The sequence below is a fragment of the Crocodylus siamensis genome, chromosome 4 (genome assembly GCF_052110815.1).
Source record: "Crocodylus siamensis isolate JL-2025a chromosome 4, ASM5211081v1, whole genome shotgun sequence".
NCBI classification, from domain to species: Eukaryota; Metazoa; Chordata; order Crocodylia; family Crocodylidae; genus Crocodylus; species Crocodylus siamensis.
This window is the reverse complement of record NC_143398.1, coordinates 152,045,042-152,067,665: the sequence shown is the minus strand read 5'-3', so window position 1 is coordinate 152,067,665 and position 22,624 is coordinate 152,045,042. Positions and strand designations below refer to the sequence as shown.

General features: G+C 42.7%; 1 protein-coding gene across 1 annotated transcript in view; it reads right to left on the bottom strand.

Moving 5' to 3' along the window:
• DCAF7 (DDB1 and CUL4 associated factor 7) overlaps nt 1-22,624 on the bottom strand; it is a 45,344-nt gene continuing 22,720 nt past the window's right edge. The window contains exons 2-7 of the mRNA XM_090044170.1: nt 19,949-20,107; nt 19,343-19,454; nt 16,257-16,375; nt 13,685-13,894; nt 10,745-10,862; nt 1-7,670 (exon numbers count right to left, since the gene is read on the bottom strand). Coding sequence (XP_089900296.1) covers nt 7,498-7,670; nt 10,745-10,862; nt 13,685-13,894; nt 16,257-16,375; nt 19,343-19,454; nt 19,949-20,107 — 891 coding nt within the window. The 3' untranslated portion in view covers nt 1-7,497. The remainder of the gene's footprint in view (nt 7,671-10,744; nt 10,863-13,684; nt 13,895-16,256; nt 16,376-19,342; nt 19,455-19,948; nt 20,108-22,624) is intronic.

The following is a 22,624-nucleotide window of genomic DNA, read 5'->3' as shown; positions in this document are numbered from 1 at the left end:
ACAGGTAGTGTTATTTTTTATTTTAAGAAAAAAGTTACTTGAAATTAAAGTGTTTAAGTACATTACTTTAACCAGTCAGTTAAGTGCTTTCACAACCAGGCTCTATAAACTAATGCTGTTGGGGTACAGTTTTGGTAACTTGTGTTAAAAGCCAACATAGTTAGGTATAGTCTGGGAATAGGTACATTGAAATGGAGTTTATCAGCACATTTCACTATCCTAGGAGGTCAGCAAAAAGATAAGCCAATAAGCTTTTTCTTGCCACATCACTGAAGTCAAAACAAGACATAAAACAAAACTAAGGTGTTTTAAATAGTTCTCTGTGCCCCTATATCAGTTTAACTCACCACACAGTGAACTGCAGTCAATCTACAAATGTTTCATTTTTATTACAAAGTATGAAAAGCAGAAAATACCGTACCTAATACACAGGAGGCTGAAACTTAGAAAGAAAGGTTAAAAAATTTGAATAAAACTACACAGGAAGCAGAAAATAGCATAAAGGATGCAACATTCCACTTTCAAGCGGTTTCAAAAAATCACCTAAAAATTTACAGTTTTAACAAAACGGTTCCATGGCTTGGGTGTTAAAATGCATTTAACAAAACCTTTTATATTGTTTTTTTTTTTCCATTAAAAAAATGAAGGAATACCCGGACATTGCAGTTACCCAGTGTCTGTTGGATAATGGGATGCTAAGAATCCTCTAGTAGAGTATGACAGCAAAGTTGCAAAATCTCAAACAGTACAGAAGGGATGGTGGTGGAGGGGGAGAAACCATGTTAACACCCTACACTATGAAGGACAGACATTAAATTGCTATTGCTTTAACATTTTAGTGAGAATAAGAAATCTGGGATTTCATATGTATGCTTGTACAATCATGCTACAAAGATCACACTTTCAGGAAGTTATTACAACAGATCTTAAATGGGAACAGCAGAAGGGAATACACATAAAAGTAAATATCTACTTGACTATTGGTAGTAAAAAAGAAAAAAGAAAAAGAAAAAAAGCTTCGGCGCAACAGATTATTACATTGTACACTGCTAGCAACCCAAACTAAAAAGGTTCTTATTTAAATAGTAGATACAATTAATATTCACCAGGTTGTCAAAAAAGCAACACACATTGCTTCACAGCTGTACAACTGAATGACAGAATCCTTTCCCCTTTTGTTTGGCAGCTCCTTCACTTATGTGTCTTGCCTAGAAGAGACACGAACATTTCATAAGACACGAAATCAAATTTGAAGGGATGCTGACTTGTGTGGATGAATGAGAGATGGAACCAGGACTTAGAGCAGCATGGCTGCCGAATCTTGCAATTACCAGAAAGATGAATTTAACTCTGCAGTTTATTAGCTCCTCTGAAGAGGAGCAAGCACTTCAGAGCCTGAACAAGTCATTTTTCCTCACTGGCAAGGTGAGAAATTTAGATTGATGCCGGATATCTGTGACCACCAAAAGAGGTAATTTGAGATGCTCAGCAAACTGAAGGATGTTCTTTGAAGAAGTCAAGACAGCATTGTATATGTTTCTCTTAGAACTACACTCTACCTTGAATTGCCAGACAAGCAACTGGTGACTGGAGCACATTTTTATCTCATCAATGCTAAAATAGCTGTAAGGTGCTGATCAGATGCTTGAGACTTAACTCTGACAGCATAGGCAAGGGCACTGTAAATTCCATTTGATACAGTTGTCAATGTCACGTCTCTGACAGGGCCTTCTCTATGGGTACTGACATTTAGTTACATCTTCCCATAAATCAAGCCTTTTCCCACAAGGAAGTGCTATATCATAAAAACTTATTAGCTTCTGCAGAAGCTAATAAGTAAGACCTATCTCTTTCCCAGCTCCTATCTCGAGCCAGTTCTACTCCTGCCCATTCAGAATGAGATGGTAGATGCTTCATTTCCTAAAGGCCATCGCACAGACCAACATTAAAAGCCTAGGCTAGAATGTGAATCATTGACCTTGCAGTGAAAAGGCGGGCAGTCAAACATCCAAACTGCTTGTTGACTGTCTAATATTCCACTTGGGTTTGTGATAACAACCATTTTCCTTGGTGGTAGTGGATGATTAACCCTTTCCAGGATTTTGATGGAAATGTAACAGTTTTGCAGCTGGCTGAATTTGTAGTTAGCTGAAATTTGCTGTACATTTATCCATTTCAGTATGAACAGCAGTCAGAGAGCACCAGGGAATTCAGGGATAAAGTTAAGGACTTTTGAATTACGTGGGAAGGTGAAGATAGCTGCATCTGTTTTTTCTACCTCACAACTGGGGTCTGTGGTCTGCTTATTCATTTACATCACATACTGAGACATTTCCCCAGCCACTGCCAACAGACAATTTGAAAGGGCACCTAATTACATAGCCCTTAAACATTAGGTAATAAGAGATGATCAACTGAAACAGAAAGGAGTTCTATTTGGGTGACAAGCAGTGTTAAGTGCCTGGGAGTTCTCTGCTGTTATCTGAACAAAGCCTCCTAGTTTGTAGCCTTAATAATATTTTCAAGCGCTCACAGTTTTATCCTTCAGCAGGGCAGGTGGTTCTGACATGAAAAGGATTACATAACTATATACTCACAAATTCAATCTTGCAATGTCAGGAACACTTATTTTAAACGAGACAAAGTTCAGAGGTATAAAATCCTGCCTTAAAAGACTAGGGCAGAAAGAGGTTCATTCTTTCCTAACCCTACCAAAATATACCTACTAAAGTGCCATCTAGAGCAGCTTAACAGTCATGCTCAGATTCCTGAACTTACATTTTAAAAACAAGCCTCCTCCTATACAGGAGGTTGTTTCAGTCTCAGGTCAGAAAAGATTCATCCTGTCAGTAGATTTATTATGATTGCTGATGATCATCATCCACTTTTAAGTGGCTTATTTTAAGACCTCTTATAGCATCAGTCACCTTTCATCCTGTACTTTGTGACCACTAAACTACTAGAGATTGTCAAAGCACTTAAGTTCTCACTTAGTAAATCTCTGCATGTGGCAGGACAAATCTGGTAGCAGTGAGTTATCATAGCCTGGTTTAATTCAGTAGTATACAAAAGTTACTGTACTAATGCACTGTTTTATTATCCAACTTTTAGGTTCTCAAATCACTGCCTACTTCATCTTGCTAAAATATAGGACATATCTTTGGGCTGGGAACCAAAACATGCTAGTAACAAGTTGCTCAAATAATAGTTGGAATCTAGAATAGCTTGGCTCAAACAGTTCATCCAAATGCCTGGAAATAATCAGTAGGAGAAATGATCCAAAACTAGTGAAGTTAGTGCCTCAAAATCTTGTTTATGTCACATTACACCACCCACTTTTGTGATAACTTCACTGATGTTAGGATCTTTCCCAAGAGTTCTCCTCCCCCCTCCCTTCAGGGGCAAATACTTTGAAAGCAGTTTCTCTGTACAATTTCTAAAGCACTCGGAACCACTATCAAAATCAGTTACCTTACTAGTGGTTTTCACAAGCCTTGGAAGAAAAAAAAAAAAAAGAGACATGAAAGTGTAAGATGGGCTGAAATATTTAAATGCATCAATGTTTGCGATGTTTCCATCTCTAACTGAAATATTCAGTTGGCAGGATATGCTGAGCTGTTTCTTTTGGTCAATAATCCTCAGCACCTTACAGCTTTCAGAGGCGTGTCTTATGTTTGAAACAAACGTGAACCACTGAGGAACACATTGCTTCATGCTAGAATAGCACTGCAAAGAAGCCTCTTATACTCTTACCTTTCTTAAATAAAATGCCCTTTGTATGAGCCCTTATCTAGACAGGTTTGCCTAGTTTTCAGGTAATGCTCATCACATTGCTAAAGTGACTATTTAAAAAATTAATTTAAATAGTATCTCTCACTTCTAAGGATGGTATCTGACATGGGGAACAGCAGTAGGGCATGGCCCAAATAAGGCAATGAACCATAGATCTAGAAGCTAGTACAATCAATAAACAAGCAATTGCAACAAGAATACAGGTCATATTACACACCCACTAAAGTTGACAAGAGTGCTTCCCTTGTCTTCAATGGAATTTGGATCGGGAGTCTTTTCTCTATAGAGAAATCCAAACCAGTACTAACAAGCAAGTGGTGGGAAGAGGGATCCCAAGCTGGATCCCTTCAAAGTATACATAATCAAAGTTTTTACTAGCAGTGGAAGTGTTCTCATTATTCAGACCATGGTTGTTTTCACATGCTCTAACATTCTCAGTGGGGATGAAATATTTAGCCTGGTGGGGTTTACATTGTTGGAAAAAACTCTCACTTAATATAGTCAAAGGGCTCTATTTTACATTTAATCTGCAGAGGCGTGCGCACACGCGCACACACACACAAAAACTTATCAGGTAAATACTTTTTCACAGAATTTGTCCTTCATGACTAAGGTTCAATTAAACTGGATAAAAGATATTTGGGGGGAAGAAAGCACTTGGCTACTACAGCAACAGGCATGTTACATCTTCACAGAAAAAAGATGGCTAGTGTATTCTACTAAGCATCTGCCCAATAAAGTTGATCTTGGGCAGGGAAATTACACAAATTCCATGCCTGTCCAGGGTAGGGATAAACTGTAGGGAAGATTAAACTTGTCATCAAAACACTTGTCAAGGACAAGGAAAACGAATTGAGTAAGGGAGACAAAGTTATTAAAAATCATGGTATCTGCCATTTCATGTATTTTGCGGATACGAATCTTCAACTAAAAACAGATCAATTCATTTCTTTCTTCTGAAAATAGCAGTTGCAAGTGATGCACAGCTGCACCCTGCATTTGGCCATGAGGAATGGTTTTAACAAAGCAGCTTTCACCCCATACCATTTACCTCAACAGAATGAAACATCAAAGCCTAAATGGGACTACATATATCCTAAAATTACACAAGTTTTTTTTCTGTTCTATCCTTTACAAAGTTAAATGCAAAGCTTGATTTGCAGCAATAAGTATATATATTTAAAATCTGCATTGAGTCAGAAAATGAGTTATGCTTCTCTCAATCACCGTGTCAAATGCTTGTATTTTAGATGAGTTTTTAAATGTAGTATTGTTACATATATATCTACACTTAAGCAATGTGCACAATAAGTCAATTAATATTGCTATAAGGATAAAACTTTTACCTTGGGGCTTAGCATATGCAATTTCTAACTTTAAGGTGCAGTTCTTCTCTGAAAAGTGACAATTCAGTTGTGTAGTTCCACATTTATTGCATTTTCAATGACTTTTAGAGCAAGTCTGCTCAGTCTACATGCAAGTCTCAAGTTATCTTATTGGTTACCATGCCAACAACTTGGTTTGACAATCAAACAGTACTCTTTCTGCTCACCCAAAGAGTCAACATTTGGAACATAGTGAATCAGACAGTGCAAGAGGTGAAACAGAGTACAACTCAGCAATGTGTTAGCTCAATATTGCTAATAGGAGGAAAATATCTAATTAATAGTGAAAGCTGATCAAATTAGTAAGATGGCGCTTTTTTTACTACAGCATTTTTTTAAAAAAACTCACCTGTAAAAATGTTTACCCAGTGTTGCAGTAACTTTTAAGATAAAGATTTTGCCTCACCTATTTGTTTTGCTCCGTGTTTGACAGTATGGTCCATTTCACTATAAACAGTTTTCCATTTCTGACTCGGTGCAACAGGGACACAGCATTTAAAACAGAATGTAGTAGTTGTAAATACTGTAAAGAAGACTAAGGTGGGGGGAGGAGGTGGAGGGAGAGAGACGCATGTACCCCAAAACAAACTTTTCTTAAGCTGGTGAGATTAAAATTCAACTGTGATTTGGTAATTCTGCATTTGGTTTTTGGACTAACTCATGGTAATGAGCAGATGCTGACAACTAACTTCAGAGCCCTGTTTGTTACAGTAAAAAGGTGACTACAAAGTCTTGCATTCTGTTGTCACGTTTTCTTTGGAAGGGTACTGCAGATCATTCATCTGAACAGAACATTCACATTAGCCACCACGTTAAGATTAAGTTTTCTAACCATTGCAACTTTAAATCAGAAAGCAATGTTACAAAACAACCTATCAAGGCCCCCTTTTTTCTTTCTACTATTAAAAAACCCCTCCAAAATTGAAGGGTTCTACTTACAAAAGTTGCAATACCTGAAAGATGCAACTAAAACCAGAACACAGGATCCATTTGAGAGACTATATACACCTTCTTTCATTTTAGATCCACCTTGTATGTTGCTTTAGGGAACTACTTCTGCTATAGGGACAGCTTCCATTTTGATAGTAGACCAACTGTTCTGACTTCTCATTCATCCAACAAGATTTGGGCAGACAATGCAAATATACTGAGGGGCAAAAAAAAAGTTAGCTCCTTGTTCCTTCACGTTCAAGAACTTCCAGAAAAACAGGCCAAATGCAAAAAACTCCCAGTTAAAAAGGTTAAATATAGAATTTTTGCTTAGGTTACAGTTTTCAACCAAGCAAGGTAGAAAGAAAGTGTGAAGCTATTTTTTCTTTTGGTTCAGTCAGGAAATTTTCTAGGGGAAATTGTTTCACTGTAATGGATTTTGGATTGACATGTTCAAAGTTGCACGTTTTCCAGAAATCATTTACCTCAAAACAAGTAGTCACACAAGAATCTTCTCTTTTTGAAATGCTGATCCCCATTCAGTTAGGCAATACAGCTGTGGGAAAGCTACAGTAATTCTGTTAACATTTTAATGTAAGGCCTACCATAGTAACAACTGCCTCTAGCATCAGAGAAATCAGAAGACAGTTGTGCAATAAATTTGTATTTCACAGCACTAGGTGATTCTGGCCAGGTATAAAGAGCCAAGGCAACAGTTAATACTGGCAGGGCTTTACTGCCAGGGAATCAACAATGATGCTCATGACTCACCTCTACGAACACATCCTGCTTTGGGCAAATGGAAGTTGATCACATATCAAAAATAACTGGAGAGAAGAGCCTCGCCTCACCTCACCTCACCTCACTCAATAGAAACTTAGCTCAAGATATATAAAAAACAAACACAGAAATGTTTAAACAGTTTAGAGACAGCAATAGCAGGAATGATTAGAGATTCCTGCAGGGATGTTGGCTAATATCAGTGTCTTTCTTCCAACTAGTTTTGCACTTACATTTCTCAAACTAGCTGGATGTACTGCCTCAGCTGGTTGACAAACACACAAACATATGCAGTAACTTAAAGCAGTCATTTAAAGCCCATAATGTTCATTAACAGTCGACAAACAAATATACAGAACTTTAAATTGAAAAATCATTAAAACCAGAACCCAGAAGGGTCCAAGAGGCTTGTCACGTCCCTGCTTTTTTATTTATTTATTTTTTGAGTCTTTTTGGGACCGCAGACACCTGCCATCAATTCTTGTAACAGTTTCTTGGAACAGTAGATGCAAAGCAACAAAAAGATACTGGCCACTGAATCTTGTTTGTTCTTACGTTAGAAGGGGGAAAATTATACAGCCGTGCCTTGCTTTGGCATGGCCCAATAATGTTACACTCTCAAGATCTCCAGGCAGTTGTTGTAGCAGATAGCTATCCAGTCCGGCTGAGTTGATGCCCACTGTACATTGTTGATTTCTCCTTCTGCTGTATAGGCCAGGATAGGATCCTCAATGGCCCGAGGCATTTGCTGAATATCCCAGATGAGAGCCTGATGATCATCAGCTACAAACAAGTAGGAAAATCAGAATTAGACTTAATACCTCCAAGTTGGCTACTTACTTCTTTGTATGGCTACTTAAAGGGTAGGGGGGAGCACATTCTCAAACAAACAAACTGAAAAAACCCAGACTCAGAAGATGTATAAGATGAATCAGGTAGTCCACATGATAACAGGCTAGGTCACTTCAACTATTCAAAAGATGAGTCTTTCAGAAAGACCATCTCATTACAGCCTGTTACACTAAGAGTGGGTAATTATTTGGGCTATTTCATAGATTTCACAGACATTAGGCCTAGAAGGGACCTCAGAAGATCATCAAGTCCAGCCCCCTGCCCCAGGGGCAGGAAGCCAGCTGGGGTCAAAGCACCCCAGCAAGATAAACATCCAAATGTTTCTTAAAGGTGTCCAGAGCAGGTGCTTGCACTACCTCTGGAGGCAGTCTATTCCAGGCCTTGGGGGCTCGGACAGTAAAGAAGTTTTTTCTTATGTCCAGCCTGAAACAGTCTTGGAGAAGTTTGTGACTGTTTGACCTTGTCATCCCTTGGGGTGCTCTGGTGAACAGACATTCCCCCAAACTCTGATGTACCCTTCCTTATGTACTTATAGGCAACCACCAGGTCCCCCGCTGAGCCTGTGCTTTTCCCTTTTCCAGGCTTAAAGTCCAATGGCTCTCAGCCTCTCATCATAGGGCCTGTTCTCCTGCCCTCTGATCATGCACATGGCTCTCCTATGGACTCTCTCAAGCTTTTCCACATCCTTTTTAAATTGTGGAGCCCAGATGCAATACTCCAGCTGTGGCCTCACCATGGCCGAGTAGAGTGGGAAGATGACATCCTGGGATTTGCTTGAGAAGCATCTATAGATGAAAGCCAGAGTTTTGCTCACTTTACCAGCTGTGACATTCCATTGGTGGCTCATATTCATCTTATGGGCCACTTGAGGAGTTCTGGTGAGCTGCTGAAAGCCAGGTCAGTCAGAATCCCCCTCCCCACTATGACTACAGCTCAAATGTCTTAAATAGTTCTGCTTTGGGGCCCAGCCCTGCACTGTCAATACCAGGCAATCCCTGCTCCAGCTCTGGGGTCTCCACAGATAGACCTGTGTGGCCAGGGCATGCTCAGTTGGGTAGATGGAATGGGGCCGTGGGTGGGCAGCAAGTGACATTTGGGAGCAGGACAGGCGGGTGGGCAGGAGATCATGGAGTGGGATCAAAGGAAAGTGACAGCACGGGGCCAGGGCCCAGGGCGGAGCCATAATCCACTCCCTGCATGCCCTGGCCTGTGGAACCAGTGCTCATCACAGGGACATGCAGGCAGATCATAGCTCTCCCTTGGGCCTCAGTCCTGCACTGTCACCGCCCTGCGATCTGGCTCCAGCCCTGGCTCTTCCCTGCTCCCAGATGCTGCTCTCCAGTTGCCCACAGCCCCATCCCATTTGCCCAGCCAAGCATACCCTGCCTGTGTGGGTCCCAAGCTAGTCTCCATGGAGACACCATCCACCCACTCCATCTGGCACCCCTGGCAGTGAGAGGCAGACACGGTGAGGTGCTAGTGGTGGCAGTGACACTGGCAATGGCAGCTGCCAGGACTGCCATGAAGTGAAGCCCAGCTGCCATGCTGTCCCAGCCCCACTGCTCTGCCCAGGGGTGGTGGGACCAGCCACATGCACCATGGCCAGGGGTGCCCTCTGAACCTTGGTCAAGTATGACCAAGGGACCTACTACGGGCTGTATACAATCCCTGGCAGGCTGGATACAGCCCACAAGCTTTTTTTTTATTATTTTTTTTAACACATCCCTGTGTTACACATTATCTTACAAACTCATTACCACATTTACCATGGCAGCCAAAGGAAAGCGTGGAAGACTTAATTAAACATTAGGTTAGGTGAAACACTAAACGTAATGGAGGGAACAATCTTGCGTTGACTAAGTGGATAGTTCAGATGTGACTTAGCTGATCTTTCTGATCTCTCAGATCATTTTACATTTTCTGTCCCATGAGACTAGGTTATGGACTTGGGTACAGTTACTAGCAACTTCATTAGGAGTACCCTCACACAACACCAAACCTGAGATACAGCCAAAGGCAGTGAAGCTCAACCTTTTAGAAGTAGGTTGGGTGCTGGCAACCAGGCTGCACCATGGACCACTGCTCCTTTGGTGGAGAGGTGGGGGGAGAAGGGCAGAAAAAGGGAGAGTTTGGCAATGACCTTCTTCTCTTATATCAGAGGGACTAGAGGGGGAGAGAAAGTGATATTCTCTCTAGTAAACACTGCCTGCCTAGGGAAAAGGGGAGGGAGAGAACAGGGAAGGCTGAGGGGGATCAGTGACACTGTGCAGGGCAGGGCAGGGCAGGGGGATGCACTGGGCTAAGCTGCTTGCTGATGATCTCCCATATTACAGGCTGCATGACATCACTTTTGAAGACAGATTTGGCCTGTGCGCCAAAGGGTGAGCACCACTGGTCTGAAGGATTTTAACAAAGTACTGAACCTTTTTACCTTGTATGCAAATGGCATACTGTATCTTCCGAAAAACAGCCTCTCAAGATGTTCAGCATGCAGCAGTGCTTAATTTTTCCCAAATTAAGAATGCAGACATGATACACCATTAGCAAAGTCTTTAATCGCAAGGAGAAGATGACCTTTTAAAATCATCTGTGTAGCTGTTACGCTTTAAAAAGCATTCTCTACCAAACTGCTCCAGCACTCCCAAATTCAGAGAGAAGCCAACTCGTTTATGGTTTAGACAATTTAGAAGCAATATTTCATTCTCAGAATGAGAACCCAGTGCCCAAACTGCTTATGAAGTAGTTTCAGAGCCTTTCCCACAATTTTAGAAAGTGTATGTAATTTGGGGGGTTGGGGGAACAGGACAGCATGGGGGAAGCACCTGCAAACACGTGGAAATGTTAGGGGTCCTGATTTTTTTTCCTTCTTCCTTAAAATCCTGGAGATATTAATCCTAATGGAAAGGATAGTAAGACTCTGCAAGAGGGTCACACATTTAAACAGCTCCAGTGTAGAGACGGATCAGAGACAGAGGAACAAAGAACAAATCTCTCCCCATACTTACCTGCCGTACAGATATGGCAGGAAGAGTGAGGTGCCCAAGCAATTCCATTCACACATGCTCTGTGGTTGTTTAGCCTGGCAACAGGAGTGCAGGGAACTCTGACATCAAGAATCACCACCTTCAGAAACAAAAAGTTTTTCTTCAGGAAAGAAGCGAACACTTTCAGACATTTTGGCAAACAGCTGTAAATACAGCCCTGCCTCCAAAGACATGCATGAATGAAAAGAAACACTTTTAAAAGCATATGCTTGTCCTGGTCTCCTGCAAAGAGTCAGAACTTACATTATATGGAGACCTTGTAAAATAGGGAACAGAGTAAATTACAAAGTTACCATTTCAGAGGGATACAGCTGGTGTCAAAGCATGAGATAAAACTACAGTGCTTTTTTCTGTTACTAGACTCGGATGAACTAAAACCTACTTTAAGTCTCCATATAAAATGCTATCAGCTGAGAGGCTTAAGAACTACACAGGGACTTTTCAGATCTTCAGGCCTGTAGCATCCCAAAACCTATACTCCTCTACATCTAGGGGGTTGGATTAGACAAACTCCTGAGGTCCTTTACAACCCTAATTTTCTATAACCATATTAAAATCAATGGAACAATCCACAGCCCTCATCAATATTGCTGCGTATTACATATGCACATAATAGTCAGACACATGAAATCAAATTTGCCTTAACAAAAGAGCAAGTGAGTACAGTAAATGAGACCAGTGATTTTTTTTCTCTCAGCTGGTTTAATGTTAGAACATTGAAAAGTTTCATAGAACAAAAAAAATCTTGCCAAATGTTTCAGCAAGAAGCTCAACTACGAAAAAAAGTCTTGTCTACAGTCCTATCTCTGTGCAACAGGGTACTTGGTGCTCCTGTTATTTTAAGAGAAGAGGCTGCTCAGAAAGCACCCTTCAGGTGTGGCAGGAGCCTATTAAGGAGTTAGCCGACAGGAAGGGGACTGGGCTTGAGGCATATAAGTCTAGGGCCTGAGCTAGTCAGGAGCCAGAGAGAGAGAAAGGGGATCTTGGCAGTAGCCCTGTAACAGGGATCCTAATATAGCATCTAAGCTGGGGTAAGCTGTGGAGGTTTGGGGAAGGGACTAAGGGGAGGTAAGAAGGTCCCAGCTGTCCCAGAAAAAGAGGGGCCAGAAGGAAAATGGGGTCTGAGGCTCAGAGGTCTGTAGCCCAGGAGGGGCGGTTGATAGCAGGGCCTGGGAGCTTGAAGGTCTCACTGGCCCAGAAGCAGGGGCTAGGGAGGGGCCAAAGTTCAAGGACCACTGCGGAAACTGTTGGGGTCACGAGCTTGGAGATCTCATTTGACTTAGGAGTGGGGCCGGAAGCTAGGGCAGGGGTGGGAAAAAATACAGCACATGGGCCGGATCTGGCCTGTGAAGGGACTTTTTCTGAAGATCCCTCAGTCCCTCCTGGCTCAGGCATCATCCACCCTGTGGTGCATCATGCTATCCCTTGGCCATGCAGTGGGACTGGGGCAGCTCTGCAGCTGGACTGCCTTTCTAAGCTGCCTAGGTGGCTCCTTCTGACTGCCACTGCCGCTGTGGGTCCAGCCCTATGGTGCTGACAGAGACCCACACACACAGCCCCAACCCCAGCCTACCCTGTGCCTGCTCTGGATTCAGCCCGGTGGAGCAGACCAGCTCCGCACCAGCCAGATCCCTGTGTACAGCCCTGACCCACACCTGCTCTAGGCTCACTCACCCAAGCTGAGCAGTGGCAGCAGCAATGGCAGCCAGGCAGAAGCTGGTGCTTGGCGCTGGAGAAAAGCAGCTCTTCTCCCTCACTGCTGCATGACCCTTCTTGCTGCAGCTGCCCAGAGCCCATGCCCAAGCTGCCCTGTGGCTCCTCTGCAGTGCCATCGCTACCCTACTGGGCGGCTTGGAGGCAGCACTGACGGTGGCAGAGAGAAGCCTCACGGCAGCCTGGGCACGGGCTCCAGGCACCTGAAGCAAGAAGGGCTCAGCAGCAGGGAGGGGATGCTTTTCCCCTACACTAAGCAGCAGCTTCTGCCCAGCTGCTGCCGCTGCTCAGTGTGGGTGGGTGGTCCAGAGCAGGTATGGGGCTGCTGGTGGTGGTGTCAAGGAGTCACAAAGCACATAGCCTCAGGGCTCTTGGGAGGAGGGGTGAAAGAGAGGTGCTGACTAGCCTGTGGCAGTTCCCCAGAACTGCCTATGTGGCCTGTGGATCCCAAATAATTGCCCACTCCTGGTCTAGGGAGACTGAAAAGGTCTGGAAGATCAGGGACTACAGCTGAAGACTGAGGGGGCAAAGGAGCCTGTAGCTTACAGAGGAGGAAAGCCTGGGGCCAGTAGGCCTAGAGGGCCCAAACCCAGAAAGAGGGTACTGTGTGAGCAGGGTCAGAGGCCTGAAATCTGGAGCACCAAAAGCAGTGGTTGCCAGCAGGCCTAAGAGAGCCCAAAAATCTCACCTGGTCCAGAACTGGGGCCAGGGTCTAGGGAGACCAAAGGTCAGGGACCACAGCCAGAGACTGAGGGGATCAAGGAGCCCAGGAAGGATACGTGTTAGCATGTTAGCTGCAAGGCATGGTAGTGGGCACTGAGTAGGATGAAGTCCATGTAATTAGCCCTTAAGGCAATGACTATGGGTACCTGTGGTCATAGGAGTAAGACCAGGCTTGGGAAGCCCTGGAGCAGCACCCCTTTCCAGAGAAGTTAACAACATCAAGGCATGGCAGGTAAATACGTAAAAGGGAGAGTGCCCAAAGGGAGCCAGGTTAGCAAGAGCTGAGTGGCCACTGCGGGCACACTGCAACCACCCCTGGGACAAGCCTTTACTACACTCAGACACCCAATCTTAAGCATTTATATATCTTAAGCTTCAAAGAACTAAGCCTGATAATCAAGCGCTGACTGAATAATCTGAAAAAGAAAAATACCAAAGTCAACAAGAATAGAATCAGTGATTTACCTCCATGCCATCCATGGCCATTGTAGCAAGGTAATTAGGATCCTGCTTGTTCCAGCAAAGACGTAACAAAGGATGGTGCTGCGGGTCCTCATAGATAATGGTGCTATGTTCCAGATGACGGAGGTCAAACATCCGCACGGAACCATCAGCACCAACTGAAGCAAACATATCTCTCCCCCCACCTGCACGGCTAAATGCAATGTCATACACCTGCACAATAAAAGAGGAGGAAACGATTTCATTGTTTTAAGACAAGTTTTGCTTTTCATTTCTCCACTATCAAAGAATGACCCATTAATCTTCCTTTAATCCATAACAGTAAGAGTATTACTCACGCCAATTCAAGAACATTACATCAAAGTAGCACGTGCTCTGCTCTGTAGGTAGTATGAGATGGGAATGCTAGTCACACAGATGCAGAGGCTTTTTCAGCCTTTTACTGAAATATAACCAGGCCCTTTCCACTCTAATATATCACCATTACATAAATATAACCCTTGCAGCTGAATGATGTATTTTAATAGTTGCCTCCATAAAGACAAGACTTTGGGTTAAGATCCAACATAGTCTCAGTTTACTACATGATGTGCCCTATATCTGGAAAATGGACCAAGAGAGCTTTTCCATCTCATGTATCATTATTAAATATTTATTATGTCAAACATTTGATTCTACCAGAGAATTTGCTGTGAATAATAAGAAATACCACAGATACCACAATATGGTAAGTATTTAGTACAGAAGTGCTCGCTGACTTGAGATTTAGTGAGATGTAAATCTAGCCTGTTCCCTAGATCAAAATATATTCCTGGGGAGAACAACTTTGATGTACATACATTTTAAAATATCTCCCAACATTCAAGACTTTGAATGACATTATGACACCTCTGTATTTGGAGCAATTCATGGAGAAAACGAAGGAAAAGTATCACCTCAAAAAGTAAATTTACTGGAAAGCAAGACAGCACACAATTGGACAAAGGGGAATAAGAAGTTTTGTTGAGGAGAGCCTGGGAATATGTGCATATGACAAACTTTTTTGTTTGTGGATGCAGACGTAAACAAACAACTTAAACACACTTCAGAGTATGACTCAAGAGATCAGTCATGGTTCTTGGTACTGTGTACCAATGGCTGGCATAGAAGCCAATATCACATACTTAGTTGTTCAAGAGAACTCTTTCAGCTGAATTATCTACAAGTTGTAAACAGGTAACTGGCTATAAACAGGAAATTGGTTATTTAACTTTCTCTGAAAGTCAGGCTCTTAAGTCTCTTCATATGTAGATGAGATACCGTACTCAGATTTTTACATTCAACTTGAAGTAGGGGAATTGAAACAAGTACAATGAAACATATGTAGCTGAAACTTATATGAACAGGCTGTTAACTAATGACCTCCTTTCTCCCCCCTCTCCATTATCAGCCCATAATTACAGAGAGGTTGGTAAAAAGAATGATTAGCATAATAATTCTAAACTTTTTTCATTTTTAAAACGGAGCAATTATTTGTTTCCAAATTGTTGTATTTTTTACTATCTACCTTACCTAAATCTTCTTGTGTTCTAAGCTTCAACACTACAAGAGCTCTCAGAACTGTAGATTTATACAAACATACCCAATCCTCACACAGGACAGTTAGATACAGTATTTTTCAGGAAACATATACTTATTAATCTTAATCTTTATAGAGATGAATTGGAGCAGGCAGGGATCAAAACTGGAAAAGCCAATTTAATTATCCGAAAGCTTCCTGTCTATTTATTAGTCTTAATCTGAATGACTACAGAAGTCCTGCTGTTTCAGAAAATAGAGGCTGGTGGGAACACAGGCTTCAAGACTAAACTGCCAAAGATGCCAGTAATGCTCCCTGGAAAGTTAGGGGAAGTCCCAAGAAATTAAGAAAACTTTCCCCCTACTACATCAGAATGGTGCCTGTATACAACTCCATTCCCTTATGCAAAGAGCTAGCAGGCAAACATTTGGAAGAAACCAAAGATATTATATAGCAAGCCCTTAACTTTAAAAACCTCTTCTAATGGACAGGGATTTTACATACCTTAACTGCATGAGAAAGGATTTCAGGATCAGGCTAAGTATAAAAAAGGAAAAGGAAGAAAGACTGCACTACAGGATTGTTTGTTTTCATAACTGTATTTTTAAGGTTTCTAGTCTTAGGTTTCTTAGCATTAATCTTGAGAGGAAAAATTAGAGGATGGTAAAAATTAAAACACACATTCTTAAACTTTTACTGCCTAAAATTACTGATGCACTTTCAGTTTAACTACAGTTTAAAGTTTTGTCTGCACGTATTGTACAAGTCTAAACAGAATAAAACCAGTATATTATGAGGTGCCACTATACAAGATGACTAGCAGCAGATGCACAGAACTGAGGCCATCAATAAGATAAATATCTTAATTTTAGACCAATATGTCATGTGGAATGCAAGCATGTTTTCAGAAGAATCTCAGAACCTAAAAAAAAATCCCAAGGAAAATGCTGTCCTCTCTGTCACTAACAGATGTAACAAAGGCAATAACAGGAATAAGAAAAGGAAGAACAGCATCACCTCTTTGTCATGTGCAATAAGTTGGGTCTTGACATGGCCAGACACTAGATTTACTCTTCCCAAAACCTGCCCTGTTTCCAGACCCCAGATAGTACAGGTGGTGTCGATACTAGAGGTACCTAAAACAAAACAAAACAAGTTACCGTCGGTATTAATTTGTACATTACCATAACCTAGAAGACCAATCCTCAAGTGATTAGATAATGTACTTGAGAGCTACTGATGAAAGTGTCATGATCAGGGATCTGGGTTTTCTGTCTCCTGTTTTTCTGTGGAGTAAACTGCGGATTGTACCTTTTACTGGAGGCAAACAAGGATTTCTCTTTTTACCAAAGAAAACCATGGATTTTGCAATTTTGCAGTGAGCTCCCTGCTGGCTGGCAGAGATCCAGCCTGCAGGGAGCTGGGAGGGAGCAGGAGGAAGGCAATGAGAGAGGGGACACCACATGTATGTATATGCACAAGGCCCAAGGCAATTTGCAGAGCACCTCCAGCAGGTAAGTGGGGGAGGGGAGGGGGAAGGAAGAGGAGGATTGAGGCCCTTGTAGGAATGGAGGGAGGGAGCAAGTTGGACAGGGCTGGGGCTGCTTCCCAGCCTGGTGGGGCTTGGGGCCACAATGCAAGCCTGCACGGCCCCAGTGGGGAGCAGGATGGGGCTGCAGGTGGCTCATCGGGGATCGCCTCACTGCTGTGAGCTCTGTTCTGCCCTGGAGACATGCCTCCTGTGCATGCCACTGGTTTGAGGAGTGTAGCTCCATGCCACTGCCCTCACTGCAGCCCCGTGCGCAGGAGGTGTGTCGCCAGGGCAGTGTGGAGTGAGCAGCAGCAAGCAGCTTCTATGCATGTCTCCAAGGTTCCCTGCTGTGTTGGGTCGCATCCACTGGGTTGTGGAGGCCCTGGGGGAGGGAAGCAGGGTGGGAGTAAACAGCAGGGCTGCGCAGAGATGCTGCTTGCTGCTGTGAGCTCTGCACTGCACTGGCAATGCGCCTGCTGTGCACTGGGCTGCAGTGAGACCAGTGGCCCCTCAAAGCAGCAGCATGTGGAGAAAGCACATCACCAGGGCAGCACAGAGCTTGTAGGAGTGAGAGGCATGAGCAAGGCCAGTAGGGGAGGGGAGGGAATCCTTTAATTCTAATCATGGATTTTGGGTTTTTTATTAGAATTTGTAATTTTTTAACCTGAGAAATTGCAATTTTTTATCATGGAAAACCAGGATCCCTGGTCATGATCAATGGTTCAGCTGAAGGATATAAATACATGCAGGCAAGATCCACCCTGTAGCCCATGATATATTTAAGTGGCCCAGGTGACAAAGTTGTTCAGAAATGTCTAAATCTAGTTTACAGCCCATACAGGTGCTCAAACAGCCTTCCAAACCTGAAGAAAATATAAATTAGTGTCATGTCTGTTTAAGCTTCAAGATAGCCTGAGACAATAACTCCAAGGGATAAATTCCATTGCCCCATATTAAAAATAGACAAGTGTCAGCTCAGAAAACCAAATGACAACACTGCAATACCAATGTTGGATGATCATTATAGTAGGCAATGGGATGACAGAAGAGCAGTTTTCAAGGAGTGAGGTTTGCTGTAGAGGAAATGGAGGCATAAGCTAATTCACTACATACAGAATTTTATTGCCCCTTTTGAGTCTTGTGCATCAGTGGCAGTCTTCATTACAGATGAAGTAGAATCCACCATCATGCAGGCATACCTTAGCCCATGGGTTATAACTAAGTACTAAAAATCTAGCCCACTTCTCCAATTAAATAATCCTGTTTGAACTCATGCTGCTGCTGCAGAATTTGAATGAAACATGGTAAATGGCAACAGTATTGTCAGGACGTGCATCCAGAAAAGTGGGTTTTCTGGACAATTTTCTAACACCCTAAATAGAGCGTGATCTGATTTAGCATGTTTATTTGACTTATATGTAATAAACAAAATACTAAAAAACTACCCCCAGGTTAATTTTATGTCCCAATAGCCACAAGTATTTGAACCAAAATATTTGATTAGGAAAAAAAATAAATACAGCACACTTCATGTGGTTTAAATGTTATATTCAAACAAATTCAAAGCTTAATGTGGAAAGAAGTAAACTTTTCTTAGATGATGTTGTTCCATCACTTCATTGTATTAGCTTTCTGTATATGGCTTGTACTCTTTCAGGCCAGTTTTTACACGTTATTAAAAGTTTCTTCATTCTTGTTGTGTTGTTAGCATACTCCTGCCCGCAATATTTACATCTACTAACTTTCTTCCTTGCTTCAGTGGCTTGAGTTTTACTATAATGATGCCCCCATACTAGTTTTTTGCTGATTAGGTATTATTATGACTACTTCAAACTAAAATCAGGAAAAAACCAACAGATCTTATGCAAACACTTCCAACTTCCGCAACTCAAGAAAAGAAATGAGACACTGCTCTGTGTGTTTGCTGAACTGGAAGTGAAACAAAAATTAATCACAGTTTTAGTTTTGCTTTCACTTGCAGTCTGAGATTAAATAAGAAATTTTAGCTTTGGTTTTGATTTGACCCGCACAGCCAATAAGTGAATTCATTACTTGATTTTTGGTTTGGATTATTATGTGAATGTATTTATCCTCCTGTTTACACATCAGTACAACATATATGTACTCTCTCACACACTTCCTAGGGATAATCACCTGAAAAACATTAATTACAACTTTGAAACTGCCACGCTTGCCTAATACTGTATTGGCATGCATTCATTGTTACTAATGAATTTTATGAAACATCAAATTTTTAGAAATAGAAAATTTCCCACAGAAAAATAAAGCACTGGAAAATTTCCCAACCCACATCTCTAGGTACAGCACAAGCAACAGCAAGGGAAGCCTCCTGCACACCAACTTATGTACCCAAACCTTTCCTAAAGAGACATTTCTAAAAATGAAACTCTTTTTTAAAGGCACCTTGATCCTTTTGCACTTAAAACAGCAATGGTTTCCTTGATTTAGGAACTTGGCCAAATAATTGCCACACGGTATGAAGTTCCAGCCGCTGCTTAGGTGGGCTGGATTCAAAATGTGACTTTTAAAAATGTAAAATACACAACCTTACCTAGTAGGTACGGGTCCACCTCATTCCAATCAAAAGACGTTAGTGGGGCACAGAAATCAGAGTTCTTGTTATTATTCAGCAAACACTCCAGCCGGGTTTCTGTTTCACCCACCTTCAGAAAAGAAACAACATAACTGCCTTACTGAAAAGTTTGGCTCCAAAATCTAAGGGCATCAGGCTTTCAAAATTCCAAGCAGTAACTTTATGTGGCATTTTCTATATGACTTTAAGGTTGAAGGTGTAAAACTGAGAAATTTACATGCCTTTTAATACGGCTCTGCTACAACTCATTTACTGGGCCTTGGCATCCCATTATATATAATAAGCCATCTTTCCAATGTTCTTGTTCCTGTAACATTTAATGTACCAGGGACAGCTAGAATATTATTAGTAGGGGAGGGGATGGAATTATTCTGAGAAACCAGGCAACAGAAACAAATTACTCAACACCTTGCACTGATTTTATGGCCTTCTCCTCAATTTGTAAAAAGTGTAGAGTACAAAGCTGAATATGATCCATTCCAAAAGCAATGGAACTGGGAGATGTGGTGATAAACATACAATGCAGTTAATGTTACATGTCCTTCTAGAGGGAAATGTACTTACTCGCCATACACGTAGGTAGTCGCCACTGGTTGCTAGCAGGTCTGGATATACTCCCTTGGTATCTGGGATCCACATGAGCTTGGTGGTAGGATATGGGTGGTCAAAGGTGTTCCTACAAATAAACTCTGAGCTTTCCTCATCCAAACCAACAAGCTGGACCTGTAATAAGTAACAATCAAATAAGAACTCAATTTTCTGCCTGTGAAAAAAACTATAATCACAACAATCCAACCAAACTGTATTTCAAATTTACACCTGATCTCTGCAAGGTTAATTAAAATAGATTGTCATGTCAATGTGATTGGATACACATGCAGATGTATTCCAAGGTAGGCTGTGACAACCAATCAAACCAAATTGCTTTTAAGTCCCAGCTTGTCATAACCCACAATCTGTGGGATGTGATTTCAAGAGGACCAAAACACTACACTAAAAACAGGAGACATTTTTCATGTTCCAGATCAGGTCTGTGCCACACAAACATTATTTCAAACAAATCACTGGTTGGCATAATACTGACAGTTTAACAATCCAGTGGAGCAGGACAAGTTGTGGCTAAATAATCATGATTCAATTCCATGTTGTTCTTGGTTTAAATCAGAATCAACTGATATAATACATCCTAGGTCTAGGGAAATGACCAAATATCAGTCATAACTGTACTTGAAATAAAATTCTGTAACAGATGAATCTAAGTCGCATGTTGAAAAATAAAATAAGACAACTCAGAAAACATGCAAGCTAATTAACTTGCAGCAAAATAATGCAGATGCAAAGCAAGAGAAAAAACCTACTGAAACAGATTTAGGGTGACAGCAGACAGCAATTTAGATAGGAATGTGCTTTGTAACACAGCATTATAGAATGCCAATATAGTACAAAGTTGTACAGACATGTTGAATGCAATGAGTAGCAGTTACCAAAAAGCTCCAACATGACCACATCTAAAATAATGCACTCATTTCTAGGCATGTTATTAGAAAACTGACATGTGAGGAGAAAGTGTTCAGATGACAAAAAAGGAATAACTTCTCCAGAATATGACATGTTTATCGCTGGAGCACTGAAACAGAACTGCAGTCTAATTGAGTTGACTGCCATATACAGAGCACATAAAAAAAAGAACAGCAGTCCCTGCCACGAATAGCAAAAACTTGAGCCTGCTTTGAAAAAAGGGCCAGGTACTCACAGACCTTAGTGAGATCTGAGAGCATGCCATTAGCTACTATACAGAATTATTTGCAGCCAAGACTGCCTGCCCACAAGAAGTTGCACAAGAGCCTCCCTAAACTCATCTAGTGCAGACAAGTTTGACCAGGAGCTATCCTTGGCAGAGCTGACCACTGCCACTGGGGGCCTCACCTAGGGGGAAGCACCAAGGGGAAAGGCCAAGGCCTCAATGGATTATCCAGTTAATTCCATGAGAACTTCTGGTCCCGCCTCAGCCTAGACCTCCTGCACATCTTCCAGGAGAGCCTTGAAGATGGGATTCTACTTGTCAGTTGCTGAAGAGCAGTTTCCATGCTGCTGCTAATGCAAGGGGAACTTAGTGACATTAGGAACTCGTGACCAGCAGGGGTGCACCAACGGAGAATTTTTGGGCTGATACTGATAGCTGATTTTTAATGATCCAATTCCGATATGCAGCCAGGCAGCATGGAGAGCAGCGTCTGGCTGGTAAGCCTGTTGTGGCGGAAGGGGTGAGGGAGGAAGTGGGGCTGGGGCAGGTGCTGCACAGCTGGGGCAGAGCGCAGGATAGCCATGAGTGGCTCGTCTGGGAGACATGGGAGGGTGGCTCCTGCCGCTGCACACAACCTGGAAGGACACGCGGGGGGGTGCATGCCCATGGAGCTGCACGGGGCAAGGGCAGGCTGCTGCTGTTGTGGGCTGGGGCGGCGCTGGGGGGGGGCCAGGTTGTGCTCAGAGTGGGCGGCACTGGGAAGGCGCTATGGGGGGGGGGGGCTGCAGCCACCCCCAAATTCATCATAGCCCCCTCTCCCAGTGCCACTGCTTGCCCCAAGTGCAGCCCTGGCCCAGCCCCTGCTGGGAAGAGCCCGGTGCAGCCCCAAACACAGCCTGCAGCAGCAACCTGCCCACACCCCACACACAGATCTGGGGGCATGCAGCCCCCAGACCCTTCCAGGATGCATACAGCAGCAGAAGCCGCCCCCTCCCACAAACAAGCCCCGCTGTGGCTGTGCAGCGCCTGCCCCTGCCCTACTTCCTCCCTCACTGCTGGGTCCTTGATCTGCCCCCAGCCCCTTTCCTCACAACAGACTTACCAGCCAGACCTGATTGCTCACCTGGCCACCTCTGTGCTGTGCTGCAGCTGCACATATGCATGGGGCATTTATTGGTGACATTATTCAGCTACATCAGCAAAAAAATGCTAACTGCCAATACAGTCAATTTTCCTTATATTTGTGTTGATCTAATATGAGACCGATGTATCAGTGCATCTCCAGTGACCAGTACTGCTTCTACGCACTGATTACAAAATCCTGACCAAAAGGCTCAAAATGGTCAAGGCCTATGTCACAGGACCTAAACAGCGCTACTGCATGCCTGGCAGAACAAATCAGGATGCATTTCTGCCATGTGACCTGCTGACAGCAGTGGAATTCTTTGGCATGAACATCACCCTTGTCTTCCTGGATTAAGAAAAAGCCTCTGATC